This window comes from Pongo abelii, chromosome 14, assembly GCF_028885655.2.
Source record: "Pongo abelii isolate AG06213 chromosome 14, NHGRI_mPonAbe1-v2.0_pri, whole genome shotgun sequence".
NCBI classification, from domain to species: domain Eukaryota; kingdom Metazoa; phylum Chordata; class Mammalia; order Primates; family Hominidae; genus Pongo; species Pongo abelii.
Genome location: NC_071999.2, coordinates 20568934 through 20596807, shown reverse-complemented (window position 1 = coordinate 20596807; position 27874 = coordinate 20568934). Strand labels below are relative to the sequence as shown.

Here is a 27874-nt window from a genome sequence, read left to right as displayed (position 1 = left end):
CAGACATGAAGAGGAGCATCAGTAGCGCGAGGAAGAAATGATCCAACACAGAGAACAGGAGGAACTGAGGCGACAGCAAGAGGGATTTAAGCCAAACTACATGGAAAATGTAAGTAAACTACTAGTTAACTAAAATGATTTTATATTTTCAGGTTTATGATGTATATTTAGAATGCTTTAGATTTTGGTTTATACAGTAGTCTTTTCTAATCTTTCTAAATTCATCATGTTTGATAAATTAGTGATTTTCTTAACCTCTCATAGGTGATAAAGTAAAATTAGTTTCTGAAGATAATATTTATGTTTTATGAAGTGGATGTTATATTTTTTCCTATTAGTTGATCTTTAAAAAATATATGCTATTAAATTAGAAATCTTGATATATACATCATTTCCACTTGACTGATTTTCACCACGTACTAATATTGAAACATCTCTATTTTGGAAGATTTCAGACATGTACAGAAGAATTGTAGTGTGTACTCATCATCAGCCATAACACTTATAAACATATGGCCGATCTTTTACATCTTTAAGTATAACCACTTTATTTCCCAATTTATGTTATTTGAAATACCTGATTTCATATAATTTTGTTATTTCCAGTATGTATCTCTAAAAGATGAGGACTTTTTTAAAAATCTTTATCATATTTTAAAAATGCTCAGTTCTTTCATTTTAACTAATTAAAGCCCAGATTTGCACAGGTCTTAAATTTTTTTTTTTTTTTTTAACATTTGGTTTCTTTGAATTGGCTGATACATTCAGGCTCTTTTAGTCTATAGGTTTTCTCTTCCTGTCTTTAATTTTTTACTAACCATTTTTTTTTTTTTGAGACAGAGTCTTGCTCTGTTGACCAGGCTGGAGTGCAGTGGCATGATCTCAGCTCACTGCAACCTCTGCCTCCCGAGTTCAAGTGATTCTCCTGCCTCAGTGTCCCAAGTAGCTGGGATTACAGGTGCGTGCCACCACACCCGGCTAATTTTTGTACTTTTAGTAGAGATGGGGTTTCACTATATTGGCCAGGTTGGTCTCAAACTCTTGACCTCAAGTGATCTGCCCGCCTCAGCCTCCAAAAGTGCTGGGATTACAGGTGTCAGCCACTGCGCCCGGCCGACATTTCTAAAATAGATCATCTATCGTTTCATAAGATTATGCTTATAGAAAAGCATTAGGTGACAATATACCTTCTTTTCTAGTAGTTTCTTAAAGTGTGTATTGCATACTTGAAGCATCATGATAAAATTAATTTGGCTAGAGTGTAAGTTGGCAAGCTCTAGCCTGGGACCACTGCCTGGTTTTTATTATTCCAGAGATACTGATGGTGCTTATGTTTTTAAAGGGTTATTGCAAAAGAAAGAAGAATATTAGAAATGATTTGTGACCCACAATAACTTAAAATATTTTTTTATGACCTTTTTATAGTGTCTGTGGAAACCTGGGCTGGAATATTTGTGTTTTTATTTAAATTTTAAAATTAGTATTTATGGTAGATAGACCACAAAGTTACTATGCTCTTAACCTTTTGGGGTATCCGTATTTCAAATGGTTTGTAAACAAGGTATGATAATTGTGTAACACTGACTAGTGTTCTATAAGTTTATTTGTGATTAGAAATGGTATGAATCTGCACATTTTTCATTATTTTGGTGTCAGTTTTACTTGGTTCCAAGCTTCACAGTGCCTCTTACTACTATAAACTTAATCAAGCACTAAAAGCAATATGAATGAAAGCTCTACCTATCTCAAATATTTTGTGTTAATGGGAATATATTAATAGGAAAACATTGTATTAAGAATGCATTGAGGCCATTCTGTCAGTTGTTCTTCATTTACTTTGAAAACTTCTTTGGAGAAAATTGTTAAACAATTTTAATGCTCTGTGTGTGTGTGTGTGTGTGTGTGTTTTAAGCTTTGAAATTAGGCCCTTATGTACTTTCTCTTATTTCACTGTTCAGTTTAAAGGGAGGAATCAAATGGTAAGTGTTCAACTTGTCCAAATAATGAGTAAAGTTGATTTTCTTCATTAGTTTTAAGATGCCACCTCTCCTTGTCTTCCTAATAGAAATATTGCAACACAACTAAGAGTTATGGGACTTTTAAGTATAAATATTTATTTACATATTTCACCTTTCAAATAATAATTTCATGTAACAAATGAGGGAAAACACTTGTCATATCTGGTCATCTTTTTGTTTGTCAGCCTTCAACTTGATCATAATTTAATGACACATGGGAATATGTTTTTAAGAGTTTCAAGGATATAAGCCAGTACTTCATCAATATCAGTTGTCAGTTTTACTTAATACTTTATTTTTCCTTAGAAGACAAACTTTTTGATAATTGCTGCTGTAACTATAAATTAAACAACATTTTTTACTCATTTAGGATAACATTCAACTGCCATAAGAATGTATACATTTTAACAATATGTCTTAATTGCATTTAGGTTTGTCTTTACCATAATATAGAGTGTATTCAATTTTTTTTCCAGGCAGTATTTACCAAGTGGAAATTTTCTACTTATCACAATTTTTGGACACATTAAAAGCTATTATTCTGGAAGCAATGAGAATTTTATGAGATTGTTTTTTATAATTGTCTTGTGATTGTTTTCATATTAGGTTACTCCACCAACTGTAGATTAAGTAGTTTAAACACTTCAGTACTTACCAGTCTTTATGGGAAAAATTTGCATTGGACTAAATGACAGATTTTAGTTCTAGCATTGTGTTGATGCAGTTTCTTGGAGTAAACATTGCTTCTTGGGAAAATATTAATGTCAAAAATATCCAAACGTCCATCTTATTTTAGCTTTAGTTATTGTATCATGTAGTTATGAAATATTTGGGTTAGGAAAATTGGGGTGATGTTTAAATTGTGTATGTTACTTGGTTTTAAAATCTGAGAAGTTTCTTTTTCTTTTCTTTTTTTTTTTTTTTAATTGAGACAGAGTTTCACTCTTATCTTTCAGGCTGGAGTGCAATGGAACGATCTCAGCTCACTGCAACCTCCGCCTCCTGGGTTGAAGTGATTCTCCTGCCTCAGCCTCCCAAGTAGCTGGGATTACAGGCGCCTGCCACCATGCCCAGCTAATTTTTGTATTTTTAGTAGAGATGGGGTTTCACCATGTTGGCTAGGTTAGTCTCGAACTCCTGACCTCAGGTGATCCGCCCACCTTGGCCTTCCAAATTGCTAGGATTACAGGCATGAGCCACCACGCCTGGCCGAGAAGTTTCTTTTTCTTGTATGATACATATTAATGTTTGCCTTTTCAATAAAGAAAAGAATAATTCTTCATACCCTTTTCAGGTTTCCTGCATTCAACTAAATATATACCTGACTTGCTATTAAAGCTTATTTGTCCCATTTAAGTAGTTGGGAATAGCCCCGGATATTTCAACACAGTTTATTCAACACACATAATAAACTTGAAAATAAAGGTATGTTATATGCTAAGGCAACAGTTTGACTCAGTTGTATTTCTTTGCTTGTCAGAGGTGTTCCATTGTAGCACCCGAGGGACTGTGAGGCCAGAATGATTAAGGGAATGTTGGCAGAGGCTAACAGTGTAGTGCTTCTTCCAAGGACAGTGTAAATTTTTTTTTTCTCTTTTAGAGATGGGGTCTTGATATGTTGCCCAAGCTGGACTCAAGCAGTCCTCTTTCCTCATCCTCCTGAGTGGCTGAGACAACAAGCATATGCCACTGTGCCCAGCAGAACAGTGTTTTTCCAATGTATGTAATAAACAGTCAAGGAGCTTTTAAAAAATGTGGGTTCCTAGATCAACTCAATTTTTGTTTTGTGATCCAGGTAGATTGTAATACATTGATCTTTTTTTTCACATTTTTTTGTTAAATCCAGTAGTTTTCAACCTTGCAATATATTTGTGGAACTTAAGGAAAAATGCCTGAGATTCAGTCCTCCAAGTATTTTGATTCAGTGTGTCTAGGTTGGTACCAGGGGATCTATGTGTTAAAGAAAACTCTACACCTTGCTTATTTCTTTTTGTCAGCAAAGATTCAAAACTACTGGCCTTGTATTGAAATGAGACGTATTGAAATGAAAATAGTTGAATTTTTCATGGGTCCTGGGAGTGTTAGTGGAAGGCATGCTTGATGTGGTTCAACATGGTGTAAGATTTATATAGGATGCAGTTGATTTATTTATTGATGGTATCTTGCTGTGTTGCCCAGGCTGGAGTGCAGTGGCTATTGACAAGTGTGATTATAGCACACTACAGCCTTAAACTCCTGGGCTTAAGTGAATCTTCCTGCCTCAGCCTCCCAAGTAGCTGGGAGAGTAGGCATGCTGCTGCACCCATCTTTCTTCGTTTTTTTCTTTCTTTTGATTGGGTCTCCCTGTGTTACCCAGGCTGGTCTTGACCTCCTGAAGCTATCCTCCTGTCTCAGTCTCCTGTATAGTGCGACTGTAGTTGCCTACCACTGCATATGGTTATATATCCATCTTTAGAACACGGTTCAAACAGTATGACATTCTACGTGAATAGTACCCTGCAGAATTTGGGTGTGGCAACCTTGATTTGGGCTTTCAGACTATATGTGCAGGACATATTATCTCAAACTATGCATTAATTTTGCGTGCATAGTTCTAATAATTTTAATTGTCTCATCCAGACGAGGGGTTGACAGACTAGAATAGACCAGGCTCAGTTCACATGATGCCTATTTTTGTAACACTTTTCTTTGTTTGTTTTGTTTTGTTTTGTTTGTGGCTTCTTTGCCCTGCGAAAACTGATTGGAGTGGTTGTGACACAACTATGTGAGACTGTATTGAAACTACATGGCCTGCCAAGCCTAAAAAATATTTACAATGAACTCAAACAAATTTACAAGAAAAAAACAAACAACCTGATCAACAAGTGGGCGAAGGACATGAACAGACACTTCACAAAAGAAGACATTTATGCAGCCAAAAAACACATGAAAAAATGCTCATCATCACTGGCCATCAGAGAAATGCAAATCAAAACCACAATGAGACACCATCTCACACCAGTTAGAATGATGATCATTAAAAAGTCAGGAAACAACAGGTGCTGGAGAGGATGTGGAGAAATAGGAACACTTTTACACTGTTGGTGGGACTGTAAACTAGTTCAACCATTGTGGAAGTCAGTGTGGCGATTCCTCAGGGATCTAGAACTAGAAATACCATTTGACCCAGCCATCCCATTACTGGGTATATACCCAAAGGACTATAAATCATGCTGCTATAAAGACACATGCACAGGTACGTTTACTGTGGCACTATTCACAATAGCAAAGACTTGGAACCAAGCCAAATGTCCAACAATGATAGACTGGATTAAGAAAATGTGGCACACATACACCATGGAATACTATGCAGCCATAAAAAAGGATGAGTTCATGTCCTTTGTAAGGACATGGATGAAACTGGAAATCATCATTCTCAGTAAACTATCGCAAGGACAAAAAACCAAACACCGCATGTTCTCACTCATAGGTGGGAATTGAACAATGAGAACATATGGACACAGGAAGGGGAACGTCACACACCGGGGACTGTTGTGGGGTGGGGGGAGGGGGGAGGGATAGCATTAGGTGATACACCTAATGCTAAATGACAGGTTAATGGGTACAGCACACCAACATGGCACATGTATACATATGTAACAAACCTTCACATTGTACACATGTACCCTAAAACTTCAAGTATAATAATAATTAAAAAAAAGAAAAAAAAATATTTACAGCTGACCCTTTACCTGAAATGTTTGCTGACCTCTGATTTAGAGCCAATCTTAGAGTTAAAGGGAATGTATAAAAAGTGGCTCATGTTAACCAAACTCATAGAGCTTGTGAAGAATAATGCAAATCTATTCATTTATATATTCTTTTCTGATGTTTTTAGAAGGTTCACTAAGCACAGCACCTCATATTCCAGATCCAAGGATTCCTGAGGAATCCAGATTAGCATCCAGAAGTTTCATTGGTAGTCATGGTTATAAACCAGAGCAAAAGTTAATGGGAGGAAATGGTAAAGAGTCACTGCATTGCAGCTGATACCTGGGATTTTAAAAATCTTTTTTTTTTTTTTTTTTTTTTTTTGAGACAGAGTCTTGCTCTGTTGCCCAGGCTGGAGTTCAGTGGTGTGCTCTCAGCTCACTGCAACCTCTGCCTCCCGGGTTCAAGTGTTTCTCCTGCCTCAGCCTCCCGAGTATCTGGGATTACAGACGGAGTCTCGCTGTCTTGCCAGGCTGGAGTGCAGTGACACGATCTTGGCCCACTCCAAACTCCGCCTCCTGGGTTCAAGTGATTCTCCTGCCTCAGCCTCCCGAATAGCTGGGATTACAGGTGCGTGCCACCATGCCCGGCTAATTTTTGTATTTTTAGTAGAGATGAGGTTTCAACATGTTGGCCAGGATGGTCTTGATCTCTTGACCTCAGGTGATCCCCTGGCTCGGCCTCCCAAAGTCGTCGGATTACATGCATGAGCTACCATGCCTGGAAAATTTTTGTACCTTTTGTAGAGACGGAGTTTCACCGTGTTGGTCAAGCTGGTCTCGAACTCCTGACCTCATGACCCACCCACCTCGGCCTCCCAGAGTGTTGGGATTACAGGTGTGAGCCACTGTGCCCCGCCAAAATCCCTTTAATTCTAGTCAGTAGAGGAATAAAGCACTGTTCTCTCAAATGTGAACCCCTCTTGATCAGTATTGTCGAATCTGGCCTGTTCTTTAACCAGGCAGCCTCTTTTCCTGCCTCCTGCATGGGCTTTTTGTTGTTGTTTGTTGGTTTGTTCATCTATCATCTCTTGCTTTAATCGTGACCTAACTTTCCCTGATGTGCCATGTGTAAAACTGAAAAACAGAAACTCTATCCAGTAAAAAAAAAATTCCATTAATTTATGCTGTCAGGGAAGAGTGATCCCGTTGTTATTTACTAATGAATAGATACAGATTTATTTTCTGAAATGGTTTGTGAAGATTCCAGAGCAGAAGTTACAGTTTTGTGGTTTCCACATGGCCGTCCCTCTTTTTCTACAATTTTTAAAGCTCTAATGAGGAATTTATGTTGCTTAAGAAGATTTGTTTTTTGAAGTCTAAACTCCTGAGCATTCAAACAAAAGACACATTATACAAGGGATTTTTATGGCCTCTTCATTAAGTTATGGAAATAACTAAAGAATTATTTGCTGAAGGATTTGATGTCATATTTAAGTGTGACCTGCTGGACTGGTAGGCTTATTTATGGTATAATGATGGCCTAGTCCCAGTGGTTTGGACATGTTGGTGAAAATCAAAATGGATAATAACAGACATTGCAATGGTCTCATATGTAATGTTCTAGTTGTGACTATTTTCTGTTGTTAATGTTTTTACTTATTCATTAAAATAATTTATTACAAGCCAAGGATTTTTCTCAATATTTGGCATGGTACATAATTGTAACTTGACTTAGACTTTTGTGATCAAATAAAAACAAAAAGATATGTAAGTTTGTGATGTTTACACATATTCTTGGAATTGATTTGTAGGATTTTGCTGATTTAGGATATTTGGGTTGAAGGTATGTGTCAATTTTAACCAGGTGTTGAGTTATTTGATCACTCCTCAAAAGGATTATTTAATAGTTTTAATAATATCTAATGATGCGTGGGAAACCATAGAATTTTTCATATAAACTGGGACAAGTGAACATGGTATTAAAATACTTACTATTAAAATACTTACAACAGGCATAAAATGGGCTTTCTTGGGTGAACCAGGAGGTATGGTTAGTCTAATCATATGTTATGATTATTAGTAATGGTTTTCTGTATTTTATCATTCATATTTGTAAATCTTTTTTGAATGACTACTTGGAAATGATGACTGAATCTCTTATACTGTGTACACACTTCGTCAGAGGACACTTAATTGTATCGATTAACATTTTTTTTGGTCTTACCTTCCGTTAGAGTTTCAGAGAGGTTCATAATCCAGAAAAATTATCATGTTTTCTTTTTTCCTTTTGGAGAATGTCTGTTCAAACTCAGGTCATGTATTTCTTCTGATTCCTCACCCTAGCTGTGATCCTTTTCATTAAAATAATTAAAAAGAAAAAAAATTTTTTAAAGATGGAATCTCGCTCTGTTGCCCAGGCTGGAATGCAGTGGCATGATCTCGACTCACTGCAACCTCCGCCTCCTGGGTTCAAGTGATTCTTGTGCCTCAGCCTTCCAAGTAGCTGAGATTACAGGTGTGTGCCACTACACCTGGCTAATTTTTGTATTTTTAGTAGAAATGGGGTTTCACCATGTTGGCCAGGCTGGTCTTGAACTCCTGACCTCAAGTGATCCACCTGCCTTGGCCTCCCAAAGTGCTGGGATTACAGGCATGAGTCACTGTGCCTGGCCAGAAAATTTTGTTTTGTTTTGTTTTGTTTTTTGAGACAGAGTTTTGCTCTTGTCACCCAGGCTAGAGTACAGTGGCGCGATCTCGGCTCACTGCAAGCTCCACTTCCCGAGTTCAAGTGATTCTCCTGCTTCAGCCTCTCGAGTAGCTGAGATTACAGGCACCCACCACCATGCCCAGCTAATTTTTGTATTTTTAGTAGACACAGGGTTTCACCGTGTTGGCCAGGCTGGTCTTGAACTCCTGTCCTCAGGTGATCCATCTGCCTCAGCCTCCTGAAGTGTTGGGATTACAGGCGTGAGCCACCGCGCCCAGCCGAAAATTTTTTTAGGACAGGTTCTCGCTGTGTCACCCAGACTGGAGTTCAGTGGCACGATCATAGTACCCTGTGACCTTGAACTCCTCGGCTTAAGTGATCCTCCTGCCTCAGCCTCCCACGTAGTTGGGACTGCAGGTGTGTGACACCAGCCCCTCCTAATTAAAAGCATTTTTTTTGTAGAGATGGAGTCTCACTATGTTCCCGATCTCGAATTCCTGGGCTAAAGCAATCCTCCTGCCTCTGCCTCCCAAAGTGCTGGGATTATAGGTGTGAGCCACTGCACCTGGTCCTTTTTATGTTCAATAGAGTTTATTCTTAATACTTACCAAGTTGTATTCTAATTTTTTTCTGACTTTGTTATCTACTAATTGAGTTCTCTGAATTTTTCGAGGTCACGAATTTTATGTTTGTCATATTACAGTTACTTAGATGTAAACTGAGAGAATTAAGTAGCTGTTTGAAGTCTTCTTTTTCAAATGCCAGTGCAGCTCAGTTATGGTTTTCAGTCTGTATGGATCACCAGACCTTGGCATTTATTGAATATTAATGCCTCAGATATTACACATTTGGTACTTTGGAAAACATAGATGGCATTGAGGTACAACTGCTGATACATTGATACATTTTTATAGACTTCATACGTGATTAAATAATGAAGTGTAATTTTTAAAAGCAGCCAAATAAACAATTTTTTTTTTTTTGTGCTTGGTTTTCAACACACCTAACTTTTTACTTCAGAGTATTAGACTTACAGGATGCCTGGGAGGTTTCCATTTCAGAAGAAAAATTTGTTCACTGTTTCCTGTATTCAAAACATAGTGCTGAGCACTGTAGAGGATACAGAGCATGTTAGAGGATTTTAGGTGCTGAGTGCTTATACAGAGTAATGTTAAAAGAAACAGCTCAAACGTTCTGAGAATTTAGAAAATGAAATTCTCTACTGAGGGTGTCTTGCTTGTCATCAAACAGTCTTGGCACTATTGTGGTACTTTTGTGTGTGTATGTGTGTGTGTTTATAAAATGATGTGATTTGTTTATTATTCCTGCTGTGTTGTAGGTATACCTCACGAGTTTTCATTTGAAATGGTAAGTTCTTCTAATAATTTTTGGTTCAGAATGGTAAGATTTTTTAGACAATATTAACCCTTTTTTGAGCAATTGGAGAAGAGGAGAATCAAGACCAGCAAATAGATGTGGTTAACTAATGTAAACATATCTTGTGCATTGTCGAATATATAATACAACTAATAATAATTTTAATTATTAAATAGTTTGAATTAGTAACAGAAGATCCTCAGAAGGCATAAAAATTTAACTTGTTACTTCCACTTTGGGACTTGTTTAATGTATTTGGAGCCACCTTACAGTGCTTGTTCTATATAGTGACAATAAATTATATTTTAGGCTAGTCAGTGTCTAAGATCTTCTATACTTCATATTGAGGATAGTATCTCTGTAGTATCATCTAAAATGTTAGAACTTAATACTAAAACTAAAAAATTATAATGTCTATGTTCAGTATGAAGTAATAACTAGTGAGAAGTAGGCTGTAGGATCTCTGGTTTGTAAGCATCTTCCAATGAGATGCAGTTATGAGTTAGATTGATAATTGTTATAATTACAAACTTTCAAAGACTTCTACAACTGAAAGTAACTGAAAGTTTATGGGTAAGTGTTTCTTTTCTTAATGGTATCTTACACTATATTTCGCACTATGTTTCAAACCCTGGCTTTTATGGTTGTAAGTTTACCGTAGTTCTCTTAAGATAACTTCTTCATTTGATTTATTCTTGTTTTTTCTATATACGATTTTAACCAATTGATATGATTGTTACAGTAGTTTGTTTTACAATGGCAAATTTTAAATAACTTTGATTTTTATTTTGGTACCACTTAAATGTGTAAAAAATGACTATGTATTTGAACCTGTAGCTTTGAGTTAGCTACTTCGAAGAAAATATGTATTAACTTTTCACAATTTCAAGGCCTCTGGTAAATTATTAACATGATTTATCTAATGCCTAGTATCACAAACAGAAATGGATACTCTCCTGTATAAAATGTGTACTTAACTCATACGTTGGCCTTCTATGCCTTGTTTTCCTCTTTTCTGCTTTTTTCTGTTGACGGGACCAATTTGGAACTGCTGCTTGTGCAGTTTATATTTGTTCTTTTCTTTCACCTTTCATACCTTGACCTGGCCAGTTACGATAGTTTTACTTTGGTAAGGAAATGCACTGGATAAGAAAGAGGTTTTGGATCAAGAAGTGCAAACCAGTCACCAGTATTATGTGAGCTTTGGTAAGATTTTATTGCTAGTATTGTTTGTCTTACAGCTGATATCCTTGCTCATTGTTTTTTTAGGAGTTCTGGGTAAAATAACTAAATTTGAAGAACAATTAAATACTATTAATCAATTTTAGGTTTTAAAAGCACCTCTTCAGAGTGAGTTTACACCTGACAATTGAAACTGGTAATCTTGAAAATGCTCTCAGGTGTATGCATTACAAATAAAATTCTTAGGAGCAGTGTTGTGTGCCTTGTAGTCCCAGCTACTTGGGAGGCTGAGGTGGGAGGATCAGTTGAGCTCAGGAATTCGAGGCCAGCTTGGGCAACATAGTGAGAGGCCCGTCTCTTAAAATCTCAGCCAAATAGAAGCTTCTTTAACAATTAATTTATGTAAAATAGTTATTTCCTTCTGTCCCTTGATGTGTGCTACATTGTGTTTACATTTAATTGATCTTCGGTTAGAAAGCCACCCTATGTATTAAAAAACAGCCATTAATTTTGCTACACATTCAGTTGAATTTGACAGTAATATCAGAGCAATCTATTCACTCAATTACCTGATCGAGGCTTTCAAAATACATTGTTGAATGTATTTGGTTTAAGAGGCACATGTCAAGTTAATGAACACAGTAAGTTTCCCTACTTCTATTTGTCATTGCCTCTATTTCTGATTTAGTATTTAACAAGTAACAACTACTTTTTGTTTCATGACTAAACCTTGCAGTATACATTAAGATCTAATTAGCTGGGTGCAGTGGCATGATTGTAGTTCCAGCTACTAGGGAGCCTGAGGCAGGAGGATCCATTGAGCCCAGCGAGTATAAGTCCAGCCTGGGCAACATAGTGAGACTCGTCTTTATTTATTATTATTATTTTTAATGTAATTGATTATTCAAAAGGATTCATTTTAAAGTTTCAAGATTTTAGTAGCCTTTTTCAAAAGAGCTTTAGGTCCACAGCAAGATTGTGTGGAAGGTACAGAGATTTCCCGTCTACCCCGTGCCACATGCGTACAGCTTCTCCTGCTGTCAAAATGTTTTACCAGAATGATACACTGATAACAATTGCTGAAGCTACATTGACACGTTCTTATCAACCAAAGTCTATAGTTTACCTTTAGATTTGCTCTGGGTGTACATTCTGAGGGTTTTGACAAATCTATGACATGAACCTATGATTATGGTATCATACAGAGTATTTTCACCTCCTTAAAAATCTTCTGTGCTCTGCTTCTTTATCCTTTCCACCTGCTTCTTTATCCCTTCCACCTAACCCTTGGCAACCACTGATCCGTCTATCGTCTCCGTAGTTTAGTTTTTTCCAGAATGTCATATAGTTGGAATCATACAGTATACATCCTCTTCAGATTGGCTTCTAGTCACCTGGCAATATGCATTTAAATTTCCTCTATGTCTTTTCATGTGTTGATAGCTCATTTCTTTTTAGCACTGAATAATATTTTGGTTGTACCACAGTTCACCCATTCATATACTAAAGGACATCTTGGTTGCTTCCAGGTTTTAGCAATTATGAATCAAGCTGCTATAAACATTCACATGCAGATTTTTGTGTAGACATAAGTTTGCACCTCCTTTGGGTAAAAAGCAAAGAGTGATATTGCTGTATTAGATGGTAAGAGTATGTTTAATTTTATCAGAAACTGCCAGGCTGTCTTGCAAAATGGTTACACCTGTTTGTATTCCATTCAGCAATACATTAAAGTTCTTGTTGTATCGCATCTTGGCCAGCATTTGTTTTTGTCAGTGTTTCGGATCGTCACCATTCTAGTAGGTTTTGTAGTGCTATCTCATTTTAATTTGCAGTTCCGTTAATGTAATTTGCAATTCTATCAGTGGCATACGATGTAAAGTTTCATTTTAACAATCATATAACTGAGGAATATTTTCCCAGATATTCATGGGTGAAGATATTTAGGAATGCATGTATTGAGGGGAGAAAACCCGCCTTTGGGTATATATATATATATAAAGAGATTGTCTTATATATTTTAAACTACCCCTCACTAACTAGCAGCAAATAACACAGTATATTGGAAATTGTTGTTTTTAATTGCCTGAATTTCAAATGTTAAGTTTTCCAAGCATTCACTATTGATTAGGTCGGAAAGTTTACATGCTATTGAGTTGTATCAATAGCAATGTATATTTTTTTCCTTTTCATTTTAAAACATTTAAAAATTTTTTTGGAGTGAGGTCTCATTCTGTCACCCAGGCTGGAGCGCAGTGACGTAATCATAGGTCACCGTACCTCTAATTCCTGACCTCAAGGGATCCTCCTGCGTTGGTCCCCCAAAACCCTGAGATTACAGGCACTGGACACCATGTCTGACCCTTATTTACTTTTTTTTTTTTTTTTTTTAAGTGGAGTTCTCCCTCTGTTGCCCACGCTGGAGTGCAATGGCATGATCTCAGCTCACTGCAAACTCCGTCTCCTGATCAAGTGATTCTCCTGCCTCAGCCTTCCAAGTAGCTGGGACTACAAGGGTGCACCACCATGCCTGGCTAATTTTTTTTTCTTTGAGACAGAGTCTTGCTCTGTTGCCCAGGCTGGAGAGCAGTGGTGTGATCATGGCTCACTGCAGCCTCCACCTTCTGGTTTCAAGCGATTTTCCTGCCTCAGCCTCCCGAGTAGCTGGGACTACAGGCGCCCGCCACCACGCCTCGCTGATTTTTAGTGTTTTTAATAGAGATGGGTTTCACCATGTTGACCAGGCTGGTCTCGAAGTCCTGACCTGTGGTGATCTGCCCGCTTCGGCCTCCCAAACTGCTTGGATTACAGGCATGAGCCACCGTGCTCGGCCTTAATTTTTTTTGTATTTTTAGTATTTACGGGGTTTCACCATGTTGGCCAGGCTGGTCCCTAACTACTGACCTCAAGTGATCTGCCTGCCTCAGCCTCCCATAGTGCTGGGATTACAAGTGTGAGCCACCATGTCCGGCCCAGTTTACTTTTATTAGAAAAGATTAATTTGCTGATGTATATTGTTCAGTATCTTAATACTTTTTTCATGAGTTAATACTTTCTTTGCAAAGAGGCCTAATGTCTTGAGGTTTTTAAAAATACCCATGAATATTTCATGTAAGTGATTTTTGCTTCATTCTTTGTGTCTCCAATTTGTTATCTAATATTTCTGGCTTCTAACAGTTTTCTTTTTTGTTTTTTTTTTTTTTGAGATGCATTCTCTTTCTGTCGCCAAGCTTTTCATAGAGACGGGGTTTCACCATCTTGGCCAGGCTGATCTCATTCCCCTGACCTCAGGTGATCTGCCTGCCTCAGCCTCCCAAAATGCTGAGATTACAGGAGTGAGCCACCACACCTGGCCAACAGTTCTTATTTAATCTTTCTCATGAAAGTTTAACTGGTTATAACCTTATTGTTCTTTTATGTAACCTTCTCTAGTGAAGGAAAAGGTAATAGAATATAGTTTGCTCACACTAAAATATTTTCAATTGCTATAGTTTTTTTTTTTTACGGAATTTATTTTTAGGAATATTTAGATATTCCTAATTGATTAAAAAGGCTGAATCCTGTTACTTGTCAGAACTTACTATATTTTTCTCTAGAATTATATATTTTTTAGTGGATTTAAATGTTCTACATTATTTTAGCATTTTCGTTTTTTGAGACATAGAACCTAAATAGCATGTGGTGATTCCTGGACAATCCTTAAAGCTTCTTTTGAGATAAACATGAGAGGTCTTTATCAACAAAGAATTTTGACTGTGACCTAAAAAAGAGTATTGATTGTGCCCATTAAGATTGCATTCACTCAAACAAGAGTTATATTGATAAAGTGTTAGATGAATACCTCTCGTCACTGATCATTAAATGTTGTTCCAGTTGACACAGTTAAAGCAGTTTTTATTTAGTTCAGTGAGTGTATCCCCAAGTTTAGGTGGTCATACTACACTTTAGCTTTACCTGAGTACTGTGTAAGTCATTCCTTTAAATTAGGTTATTGGTAATATACACACACACATACACACACAAAATATACATGTTGAGTATCCCTTATCTAAAATGTTTGGGACTAGAAGTGTATTGGAATTTGGATTTTTTTGAATTTTGAAACATTTGTGTATTATGTAATGAGATATCTTGGGGATGGGACCCAGATCCAAATATGAAATTCACTTATGTTTCATATATGTCTTATATACATAGCCTGAAGGTAACTTCATAGAATTTAATTTTTTTACTTTTTATTTTTTATTTTTTTGAGATGGAGTCTTGCTCTATTGCCCAGGCTGGAGTGCAGTGGCGCGATCTTGGCTTACTGCAAGCTCTCCCTCCCGGGTTCATGCCATTCTCCTGCCTCAGCCTCCCGAGTAGCTGGGACTACAGGTGCCCTCCACCATGCCCGGCTAATTTTTTTGTATTTTTGGTAGAGACGGGGTTTCACCACGTTAGCCAGGATGGTCTTGATCTCTTGACCTCATGATCCATCCACCTCAGCCTCCCAAAGTGCTGGGATTACGTGTCTGTCCAAACAAATTTTTTTTTAAGAGACAATGTCTCACTGTGTGACACAGGCTTGTCTTGAATTCCTGGGCTCGAGCAATTCTTGCCATCTCAGCCTCCCAGAGTGCTGGGATTATAGGCATGAACCACTATGCCTGGCTCAGTAGAATATTTTAAGTAATTTTGTGCGTGAAAGTTTTGCCTGCATTTTGACTTAGACCCATCACATGAGGTCAAGTATGGAATCTTCCACTTTGGGCGTTGTGTTGGTGTTTAAAAAGTTTTGGATTTTGGAGCATTTGGGGTTTTGGATGGTTATGCTCACCTTGTATCTTGATAGCCCAAGTGCTAAATATTAAAGGAAAAATATCCATGTTTTGCACAAAAAGTGCCATGTGCCAGTAGTGGCATGTTTACCGTGCCACTTTGGAAAATATTTGTTAGGTTAATTTACCTTACTTAGTGCAAGCTTCCTGTCGTATATTTTCATGAAAGAAAACTAACTGGTACTTTAAAAATAGTGCTTCTCAAACCTTTTGGCTTCCATATTTCTTTAATTTTCCATATCACTATTAAAAATTATTGAGAGCTCCAAAGTGCTGCTAAAGGAACATATCAATATTTACCATATTATAAGCCAAAGCGAGGTTTTTAAAGAAAACGTTACAGAGTTAAGAGTCGCTTTCTTGTACATTTTTGCAAAGTCTTTAATGTTCCCTTTAGTGTAGTGGGAAGAATGGTATTGTTTTATGTTTTGTAAATTTGTTTTGCTCTATAAAAAATGGTTGGCTTTCCATGTTTGCTTTTGCATTCTATCTATTGCAGAAAACTTTTTAATTAAAATGCATTAAAGAAGACCTGACTTTATACGGAGAAGTGATAAGGGAGGAGTATATTAATAAGTTTAAAATTTTAAACTACAGTTTTTATCCGTGTGACAAATGCAGTGGTTACTAGTAAAAATTGGGCCCAAGTCTCTCGGTTTGTGCTAAAGTGCTGGGACTTTTCCCAGCCATTACTTTTGCACCATTGAATGTAGTGAATGTTGATACAGAGAAAAGTCTGATGATAGTGTTGTAACTAACTATATCTTAGTGCTAGGAAAACATGAAATAGTTATGACTGTGCACTTCCTGAGTCTTGGGGACTTAGTACTCCATGCCCTACATGTTAAGAACCGCTGCAATGATGGAATGCTCTTTTGACATGTGGTTCTGGGAATTAGTCATACTTTGCCTCCTTTTTTGGTCATCTGTTAATTTAAGTACACTTGAATTCCAAACTTTCAGGAATACATATGTATAATTCTTTTCATGGAAAGGCATACAATCTTATAAATACTGCAAAGATAAGTTAAAATCTTGCCTTTTGTTAGGCTTCGTCTGTTGGAATTCTTTTTTTTTCTTTTTTTTTTTTTGGCTGTCTGGGACATGGAGATATGTTGAAATTTTTGAAGAAGGAAAGTATCTCGTGAACGTCAAAAATTCCGTGAACTCTATTTCAGTAGAATCGTATAGGCTAGCTCAGCCACTTACTATCCGTATGACCTTGACTAAGTTATTCAACGGCTTTGTGCCTCAGTTTCATTATGTCTAAAATGAGGTAACAATAGGCCTACTTCATAGAGTTGAATCAATAATGTAAAACTGAGTTTTCATCATAGGTTTATTTTAGCGCACTGCAGTCTTTTGAGATGTTGGTTACAAATAAGTTGTTTTGGCTTAAACAACAACTCTTAATTTTTTGTAATGTAATAAAGCATTATTTAAATTTGTAAAAATATCACATATACGCACTGGTTCTAACTTAAATTCTAATTTGAAGTGTTATTAAAAGTCATTCGTAGAGGGAAGTAAGGGTTTTGTGTATTGCTTGTTGGGTGGGCACACAGTTGTGAATTTCCTCAAGTGATTCTTATTAATATTTGATAGATTTAGTGATAGTGAAGAATGCTGTATTTCATTTTACAGAATCATCCTAATATAATCTCTACCTCTTTTGCATTTTACTAGAAGTTTGTAGCAGTGGTTTTCTAGAAAGTAACAGCCTGAAGACATGACTAGGAAGCTGAAAATTTCTTTTGCCCCTTCTAAGATAGTTACAAAATGATGCCATCAAATTATACTCTTTTTTCTTAAGAGCAAAGCTGTGTAAAATAGTATTCAGTAATCATCTTTAAGATATTGTCAACATTACTAAATACAAGTATATATATATATTTAGTGAAAAATGCTGTAATGTGCCTCATGAATTGGTATTTTAATACAGTAATATGCTATAGTAACATGGAGTATTCTGATATTCTGATTATCTCATTTAGAGAAAGGTATTTTAGAACTTGTACCGATTTATAATATACCACCAGAAGGGGAATGTTCATGTTTAATAGTTAACTTAAAACGATAGATATTTTTGGTACATTGATACATTTCCTGTGAAATTTTCTTAATGACAATGCATTTAATAATAAAAGAAGGTACTTTGTGAATAATAAAGCTCACACTATTCTAGAAAGTTATTCTAGAAAGTGATACATAGAGCTGAAAATACAAAGAGACAATAAAAAAGATTGTTTATGCCCTTTTTTCCTGCCAGTGAATCATAGGCCAACAGTTAAGGTATTAGGGTATATAAGGGGTAGTTGAAAATTGAAATCTCAAGCAGTGAGACTGTAAACAATTACCCTATATTAGTGGTTAGATATTGAATTCCTAACCTTTCATAGTGAAGACAAATTCAAAAGTAAAAATATAAATTGAACTCGTGTCCTCCCCAAAAGTCATGATTATGAAATCCATGTATTTGACTCGATGGTGCTGGTGTGTAACCAGCTTCTCAACAACGAAATGTCTACTATATTTGCTTATTACAGATACTTATCTAGATACTATAGATATTATTTTTATAGCTAGAAGATTTTGGGTGTGTTGAAACATTCTTCACTTTTATCAGTAGGTTCTAAGAACCTATCAGTAGTTTCTAAGTAGTGATAAGGAAATGGCAATTTGGTTTGGTTTATTGAAAGTAGTGATAACAGAAACTTTATTTTAAAATAGTTTTCTAAATATAATGCTTGATCAGTAGCCAATTTTATATTACAGTCTAGCTTTTATTTTTTGAGACAGAATTTTGCTCTTGTTGCCCAGGCTGGAGTGCAATAGTGCAATCTCAGTTCATTGCAACCCCCGCCCCCTGGGTTCAAGCGATTCTCCTGCCGCAGCCTCCTGAGGAGGTAGGATTACAGGCATGTGCCACTACTGCCCAGCTAATTTTTTTGTATTATTAGTAGAGATGGGGTTTCTTTCTTTTTTTTTATGAGACGGAGTCTCTCTTTCTTGCCCAGGCTGGAGTGCAGTGGTGCGATCTCGGCTCACTGCAACCTCTGCCTCCTGGGTTCCCGCAATTCTCCTGCCTCAGCCTCCCGAATAGTTGGGATTACAGGCGCCCGCCACCACACCTGACTAATTTTTTTGTATTTTTAGTAGAAACGGGGTTTCACCATGTTAGGAGATCATGGTCTTGATCTCCTGACCTCGTGATCCACCCATCTCGGCCTCCCAAAGTGCTGGGATTACAGGCGTGAGCCACCGCGCCAAACCTAGATACAGGTTTCACCATGTTTGCCAGGCTGGTCTTGAACTCCTGACCTCAGGGGATCTGCCTGCCTCAGCCTCCCAAAGTGTTGGGATTACTGGTGTGAGCCACTGCACCCCACCTCAGTCTAGCTTTTTTTGCAGGTCAGTAATAGTATCCATTAATGGTCACAAATTTTATGAGAAATTTATTTTTAGGAAAGTTAAAACATGGCTTTTAGGGCTGGGCATTGTGGTTCACGTTTGTAATCCCAGCATATCGCGAGCGTGAGGCAGGAGGATTGCTTGAGCCCAGGAGTTAGATACCAGCCTGGTTGACATAGCGAGACCCTATCTCTACAAAAAAATAATTAAAAAATTCGCCAGGCATGATGGTGCATGCTTGTCGTCCCATCTATTTGGGAAGCTGAGGCAGGAGGATCACTTGAGCCCAGGAGTTCAAGGCTGCAGTAGGCTATCATGACGCCACTGCACTGCAGTCAGGGCAACAGAGTGAGGATCTCTGGAAGAAAAAAAAAAAAAATTAAAAAAGAAGCTTTTAGAAAGATTGGTATTTAAATGTTCTAAACAATGTGAGAAAGCATTTTCTCTCTTCATGATGGTGTTTTTGTTGTACCGTAGCTTCATTCATTGTACCCTAGCTTCATTAAGATTACCTTTGGACATCTCCATTTAAGTTTGGCAGTTTTTTTAAGGAGCCACTTGTGGCTTAATGGCAATTACGTTTCCATCATGAGCTTTTATTTTATTTCCAGCTTTATAGGTGCTTTTCAACAGTCTTTTGTATTATAAAATGGCACTTTAAATGAACATTTAGATTTTAATAAGATTGCTTTTCAAAAGTACAGTAATTATGCTTTCTTTAAACATTGCTGCATTTGTCTCATAATGGAATGTTTTTCATGATTGCTACATTTAACACAATTTTCTGTGATTGGAAATGGTCATCAAGTCAAAGTGAAAATTGCAATTTTCATATGTTATCTTGAGAAATTTCACTTAGAGATTTCATTGAAGTTAATTCTATGTCACTATTGTTGGTAAATGAACAGCTTTTAGGAAGCAGTTTCTGTAATGAAATTTCAAATGTTTTGAATATTTCTGTTTTATAGTTAACTGTGTAATACTTTCCTTCAGGTTTTCAAATAAAATTACTGCGCAGTTAAAGGAAAGCAATGTTATGTCGACCTTTAGTAATTGCTTGTGTGGGCCATCTATAGTCCCTGGATGGAATAATGCTTGAGTAGATGAATAAAAATACATGAATGAATTATAATATTTAGACAATGAAGATTGTAACCTTATTTTTAGCATAATTCCCTAAAGCTATTTGTGTTATATGTTTGAATACATTTCAATATGAACTTGGTAACAGTCATTTCTATTTTAAGACTTCAGTGACCTGGGAGGAGAAAATAATTGGCTCTGGTGGTTATCATTACTAGATTTTCCTTTGCTTGGAATCTAGGCATGTATCTTTCATCTGTTGGAATAAAAACATTAAAAATAATCTGTGATATATTTTATATAATCTGATTCGTTAGTAATCTAATCTTGCAATATAAACTGGGTGCATTAAGCATTTGTAGTATATTAAGCCTGGGAGACTGAAGTTTCTTTTCAGCGTTCTTATTAAGTTTATGATGATGGAAACTTTTCAAAATTTTTAATGGAAAATGATGTCCCAATTCACTCTTTTCTTTTTGATTTTAGATGGGAAATGTAAAGTCATAAGATCGATAGGTTGACTGTGACAACTATGTTTAATTACAGAGAGAACAGGAAATGAGAATGGGTGATATGGGTCCCCGTGGAGCAACAAACATGGGAGGTAGGGATTTGAAGCAAAAGGCTTTTGTAATTTATCATTTTTGGGGGGACTGTTTATGCTGTTTGTGGTATCTACATATCAGTAAGAAACTAAAATACGGAACCAACATTTCTAAAGGTGAAATCTCTTACAGCCATTAAACTGGAATATAATACAATTATATTAAAAATATATGTCTGGGAAGAAAATTCTCATTTTGTTTTTGTTTGAAGGCTGAAAGATGTGTTATACATTCATAGGCTTAATGAAAGAAACATATAAACCAGGTTGCAAAACAGCCTGAAGGTAGTTTAGTCATTGCATTGTGTAATACAGCTCTGTCTTTGCAGTTTTAAAATCAATTTATATGCCTTCTAATTGGTTTTTTTTTTTTTTTTTTTTTTTTTTTTTTTTTTTTTTTTTTGAGGCAGGACCTCACTCTGTTGCCCAGGCTGGAGTACAGTGGCGCAATCTCGGCTTGCTGAAACCGCGACTTCCTGGGCTCAAGTGGTCCTTCCATCTTACCAAGTAGCTGGGACTACAGGCATGCGCCACCATGCCTGCCTTATATTTTGTATATTTAGTAGAGATGGGATTTCGCCTTGTTGCCCAGGATGGTCTCGAACTCCTGGGCTCAAGCAGTTTATCCGCATCAGCTTCCAAAAGTGCTGATATTACAGGCATGAGCCACCTCGCCTGTCCTAATTGGACACTGGAAATTGATAGTTTCCGAGTTGGAAATTGATAGTTTCTGAGTTGTGTTTTTAGGTAGAGAGCATTTTATACATTTCTATCTTAAACTAGCCTTTTGTGTAACTTTGAAGCTGTTTTCCTTCACTTTAATGAATATTGAACTTTTTTCCTTTAACCTACAGTGTTGTGCACAGAAGTGCACTCAGTGTTTGTAGACTATGACTCGTCAAGGGAATTACATGTGTGTCGCCAATGCATGTTTTAGAGTTCACTAAGCTTTTAAGAAAGTATATTAGCAACTTTAGTATGGATTTGCTCATCTAGACAAGTTGCAAGGGAAATAATGCCAAGTAAATAACCTGAAGGAAAAACAAGTGTGGTATATCATAGGCCTTACTAAATTTGAAATTTGAAATGTCATACATTTAAAAGTTGGGTAAGGAATTAAATTTTATGAAATTAATTGTCCCACAAAAGCTGTCCCACATTAAATTGTCCCACAAAAGCTGTTATGAAGCTAAAAATCTTTACATAACTTAAATGTACATATTGTTTTAAAGATTACACTACCATGGCAAACAATATACTTAACATGCACACCCATTTACAAAATCAAGTGCGTTCTTAGCATGTATAGTCTATCAAATGAAACTTAAGTCATGTGTGGAATGAACATTTTCCATGATCAGCTTTTTTTTCTTAAACTTCTGTTGCCAGTTTTTCAGTACTACTAATCAGATGATGTCGAGTCATATGTTGCTGTTTACTTGGTCACTTTAGTTAGTGAGTATCTCTGGTATATGCAGGAAGCAAGAAACATGGCCCTCGCCCATAAAGAACTTAATTGTGAAATTACTACAGTGGATACGTGAAATAATTAATGAACCAAGAGCATCTATGTTCTAAATTATGAAGCATCATTGAGTATAATGATGTCCACGTGGCCCAATATTTATGTCTTTTTTTAAGAGTAAATGCTGGGATGCTATTTAATATAATCCATGTAATTTTAAGGATTTTAGGAATAAGATTATTGTAGATTATAGGCAGTTTAAAAAGCTGTTATCATTATTAGAGTGACATTAACATCAGAGCTAAACTTTAAAATAGTATAAAACTTAAAACCATTTCTGATGGTGTAGAGATACTCTGCAATTTTATCAGAAGAAATCTAAAAATATGCCTTTAGAGTCCTTATTTAGTTAGGAATTGAAGATAACTTAAAATTTTTGTGACATTTTATTCACCAGAGGACTTACTTGCATTTTAGCACTTACTCTCCTAAAGCCCAGTTTATCTAATTTTCTCTTCAGTCTTCATTCAATGTGAAACTTCATCATAGTGGTTTTGTAGAGCTGTTAATCGTTATGATCCAGTTCGGCTGTTGAGAAGTTAAAACTCATAACTCATCAAGTTACATTGATGGAAAGTGGCAGCAGATTTTCTGTTGTGTCACTAGTGTGTATAACCAAGCGAAACCTACGTTATAATGCTACCTTTCTAGTAACCAGATAATGCTAACATTTTTTATATCTTTAAATTTATTTATAGCTATGTGCTGGAAGATGTGAGTACTAAAAGTAAAGCTCTAAGTTAACTACTGTTAGTTGGAAATATTATTTTTGAATTTTTTATACCCATAGTTGTGTAGTTATTTTCCGAACCCACCATTGTAAAATTACATTCCATTAAAGAGAAAGAGAGGAAAAAGAAACTTAGTTTGTTTTCTGGGGGATTGTTGAGGTAAGATGCCTCTTAGGTACTGTTCTTATATTCTCTTCATTTCTAGATTGTAGAAATTATTAAAAATAGCTATTTAGAGCTATACTGAGGGAGCGGAAATATTCTTGGTTAAAGTCTGTTTATCGGCAAGAGCATTTGGGGATGAAGGAAATAATTCCTTCCTATGAATTTGCTAGGTTTCTGGGGATTGGATTCAAAGAGCAGAAGTATGATGCCAGGGGCTGGTAGGGACTCAGCCATATAGAGATTTCAGCTGCATTATAATGTATATTTGAGAAATTTGAGTTCTTATTGTCAGAAAATTGACCTACGTAATGAAATACTAGAAGAAAACCCTAAATTAGAATGGCTTTGTTATGAATTTTTAATGATGAACAAGTACTAACACTTAAAAAGGAAAAAATTTTTCAAAGAAAATGCCTAAAAATGTGTTGTATCTGAGATCATCATATATGTAGTATTACAGTGCAAACACTATTAATATGAGGTAGGTGGATTTTTTTAACGAAAAAACTTGAAATATTATCAGATTGTCCCCATTTATGGAATTTAAGTGTGTCAGAAAGATCCAGATAGCTATATTAATATTTTATCTGTATTTGGTTGCGGTTGCTTTTAAAAATAAGTTTTCTTGTAAGTCATTTCAATTTTTTGGTTTAGATTCCATATTTCCAAATAAAAAGTTAAAAAAAGAGTACCTCATGTAATTTAGCAAGTTATTCCATAAACTCAGGGAGGAAAAAAAAAAAAACTAAGATGACAGGCTAGTTATAATGATCTTTATTTATATGTTGCAGGAAATGACTTCCTCTCTCACAACTTAGCGTAATTTACTGCTAATATTTTTAGCCATAGGTTGAAAAAAATTAAGTGGTTTTGTAAGTGCTAATCCTCTGTTACTCATTTAAACTGTAAAACGTAGTCCCCATTGTTAGGGATTATTTGGTTTAAAAGCCTGCTGTAACAAATAATAGTGATGTCTCAAAGCTTGCAAACTGTTAGTCTCAAATGCCCTAAAATGATTGATAGTTTCCTCCTTGATTTTATGTACGTTTGGCTTGGGGATGAAAATTCTAATTCTAGAGTGTAGGTAATGCTCTATTACAGAGTAGATAATGCATATCCCATTCTTAAGGAGCGAAAATAATTTTGATAACGGTCTTGGTATATAGATTGCATAAATATTGTTAAATTTTTAATGTTTACTAAACTAAGATAGGACAGCTCTAAGTATAGATTGTTTTACATAGATGCGTTTAGCCCAGCCCCTGTTGGTAACCAAGGTCCTCCTCTAATGATGGGTATGAATATGAACAACAGAGCAACTATACCTGGCCCACCAATGGGTCCTGGTCCTGCCATGGGACCAGAAGGAGCCGCAAATATGGGAACTCCAATGATGCCAGATAATGGAGCAGTGGTAATGTATCATAAACATTATTTTGATTATATTCGGTAATGTACACTTCTGCATCAAGGATAACTTCACACTTAATATAATTTGGCATCATTTGTTTTGGCAGCCAATGAAGAAGAAAATTTTGTGACATCATATGTTTATTTGTTACAGATAGTTTTTTTTTTTTTTTTTGAGACAGAGTCTCGCACTGTTGCCCAGGCTGGTGTGCAGAGGCACGATCTCGGCTTGCTGCAACCTCCGCCTCCCAGGTTCAAGCAATTCTCCTGCCTCAGCCTCCCGAGTAGTTGGGGCTACAGGCGTGTGCCACCACGCCTGGCTAATTTTTGTATTTTTAGTAGAGACAGGGTTTCACTATGTTGGCCAGGCTGGTCTCAAACTCCTGACCTCGTGATCCGCCCTCCTCGGCCTCCCAAAGTGCTGGGATTACAGGCGTGAGCCACCGCATCCAGCTGAGATAGTTTTTAACTAGTCCCAGAATTAGGATTACTGTCTGTGGCATGCTGTGGTACCTCAGTATATAGCAAATGCATATGTTAATTACAGATATTTTGCTGTGCTTTTAAATTTGTTTCCATCTTTTACCAGCATTCTAATGTTCAAGCATTTTATGGTGGTGTTCTTTTCCTGTGTGGACTCCTTATGTTTGATGGGGACAGAGTCCAATATGTATGAACACATGGTTTTCAGTAAATATTTTGATAAAAATATTACCTGTCATGATTTATTGCCAAAAATTTAGCTATAAATTAACATCAAAGTTTTTGTGTGTTTCCAAACCACCATTGTGGCATTCTTTTCACAGAATTTTAAATTATATTTAGTAAATTTAAAGTAGACAGTTTTTTGTCTTGATCTGAGAGTGTGAAGATATCTTTGTGTGGATTAAATACTATGAAAACAAGGTTTTTCAGTTGTAATTTTTATTATATTTAAATATATTAGTAGCAAGAATGATACCTTTTATCATTTCCATTAAAGTCTATCACTATATAAATCGGACTTTATATAGGCAAACCGTTTTCTTATTTAGTGTTTGTTTATGCTTGTTCTAAACAACATTTTGAAAGGGAAATTGTTTGCTTATCTATTTTGAAAAGGCAGTTTAGTTTTGAAACTACTATATGAAATCTTGAGGCGCCAATGCTGCTAAGAAAGAAAAAGCACTGCCTGTTAGACTCAGACCTGTCATCAGTTGTAAATCCATCGTGATCAGAGACGTTAAAAGCAATGCATTGTATGTCTTAGAGTTGAATGCAGCATTTATCATTATTTTATTTGCTTCAAATGTAGTCTTTTAAGAATTTGGAGAAATTGGACATGCTGGCAGTTGGATTTTTAAAAATGATAGTTTATACAGGGAGATAAAGAGGCAGTGCATGGCTACTATGAACAGATGGCGCTTAACACAGTGATTGCATTTATTTCCTTCAGTAGAGGCTTTATTTTATAGTGATATGTTTGAAAGCTAGTAAAAACTTATACTACTTTGGTTAAGTTTTTGTGTGGCATATAATCATCAATAGAAACATAGAAGTAACATTAACTGTCCCATTTTTTATTGTCTCCCTGAAATTGTAAACTTTATTTAAATATCACCCTTGGTCTTTTTTGCACTGACATTTTACTGCTACACTTTAGGGAGTTCTGTCCAACCTTTGAGATTAACATGTATGATTATTGTGAAGTTTTTCAAAATACTTAATTCAGATGTTTAATTGTGCTTATTAGTGCATGTTATTGCATTAATTTTTAAAACTATTTTCCCAATGATAATCTTTCAAGGAAAACACTCTCAGAAGTTTCCATACTGAAATCATAATTCTCTGTGTATGTTTGTATTAGTGCTTTCTATCTTCAAGGAATTGATGTAAAGATTTTTTTTTTTTTTTTTTTTACAATCAGGATAAATATTAGCTATTATTTTTTTTTCTTTTATTATTATTATTATTATTATTATACTTTAGGTTTTATGGTACATGTGCGCAATGTGCAGGTAAGTTACATATGTATACATGTGCGATTTTTTTTAGAATGTTTACTTTTAAAAAACCGATTGTGATGCTGCTCCCCAGTTTTATTTCTCTGATTTTTTAAAAAAAGTATTTTTCTTACAAAAAATTAGCCGGGCGTGGTGGCAGTCGCCTGTAGTCCCAGCTACTCAGGAGGCTGAGGCAGGAGAATGGCGTGAACCCGGGAGGTAGAGCTTGCAGTGAGCTGAGATTGCGCCACTGCACTCCAGCCTGGGCGACAGAGCAAGACTCCATTTCCAAGAAAAAAAAAAGTATTTTTCTTACATAGCATAGTTTCATGCAATATAAACTTTTGAAAAAAGGAATCAGAACTTTTTTATAATATTGTTTAGGCTTAAGATTACATTTGCTTCTGTCACGAAATCAGTTCTTTGTTCTTGAAATTGGGGCATAGCATTAGCAATATGTAAATCTTCAGATGCTGCATTTTTTTTAAAAAAACATAGTAACTAATTAAATTGCTCCTTTCTTCCTTCTATGTGTGATCCTGATTCTGCTGGACTTTCTGCCGAACTTCATGACACCACCACTTGGGATTTTGCCAATTTTTCTTGTCACTTATATTTGGCGTGTTCCAAATGGACTTCATATTCTATTCCTTATTGTGTGGTATCATAGCACAATGACAGATTTCCTCAAGGACCGCCATCTCAGATGGGTTCACCTATGGGGAGTAGAACAGGTTCTGAAACCCCTCAAGCACCAATGAGTGGTGTAGGTCCTGTGAGTGGTGGTCCTGGTGGCTTTGGTAGAGGAAGTCAAGGGGGCAACTTTGAAGGCCCTAATAAGCGTCGTAGATACTAAACATTCGTTCACTCCTGGCTATCTAGAAAAAAAAAGTCAGTGGTATGCCTTTATACTTTTCCCTGTTATCTGGAAGAAATGGTTTTATTGTTAATGTATGTAGACTTAAGTTTTTTTTTTTTTTTGTAAAACTTGAGGTTTTTGTATTTTTCTTTATTCATGAGCTTTGTAGATTAGAATGGTAATGATGCTCATCATTTTGAATGTTGAAATGTGTTTGTGACTTTAGCTAAATATAAGTATTCTGTAGTACTGTGAAATCTATGTAGTTACTTAATCTCAATAAAGAAATCATTTTGGATAATTTAAAA

General features: G+C 36.0%; 1 protein-coding gene across 1 annotated transcript; it reads left to right on the top strand.

Moving 5' to 3' along the window:
* LOC100435564 (paraspeckle component 1-like) lies at positions 1–27874 on the top strand. Its single transcript, XM_054528765.2, has 4 exons — positions 1–109; positions 20837–20894; positions 24560–24729; positions 27378–27874. The coding sequence occupies exons 1-4, from the start codon at positions 38–40 to the stop codon at positions 27561–27563; spliced, it is 486 nt and encodes a 161-aa protein (XP_054384740.2). The 5' UTR covers positions 1–37; the 3' UTR covers positions 27564–27874.

Excerpts from the sequence above, each read along its gene's own strand:
- LOC100435564 (XM_054528765.2), top strand. The coding sequence starts at position 38 with ATGATCCAACACAGAGAACAGGAGGAACTGAGGCGACAGCAAGAGGGA. Across the intron at positions 110-20,836 it reads AGCCAAACTACATGGAAAAT|AGAGAACAGGAAATGAGAAT; the intron begins GTAAGTAAACTA and ends GTTTAATTACAG. Across the intron at positions 20,895-24,559 it reads TGGAGCAACAAACATGGGAG|ATGCGTTTAGCCCAGCCCCT; the intron begins GTAGGGATTTGA and ends TGTTTTACATAG.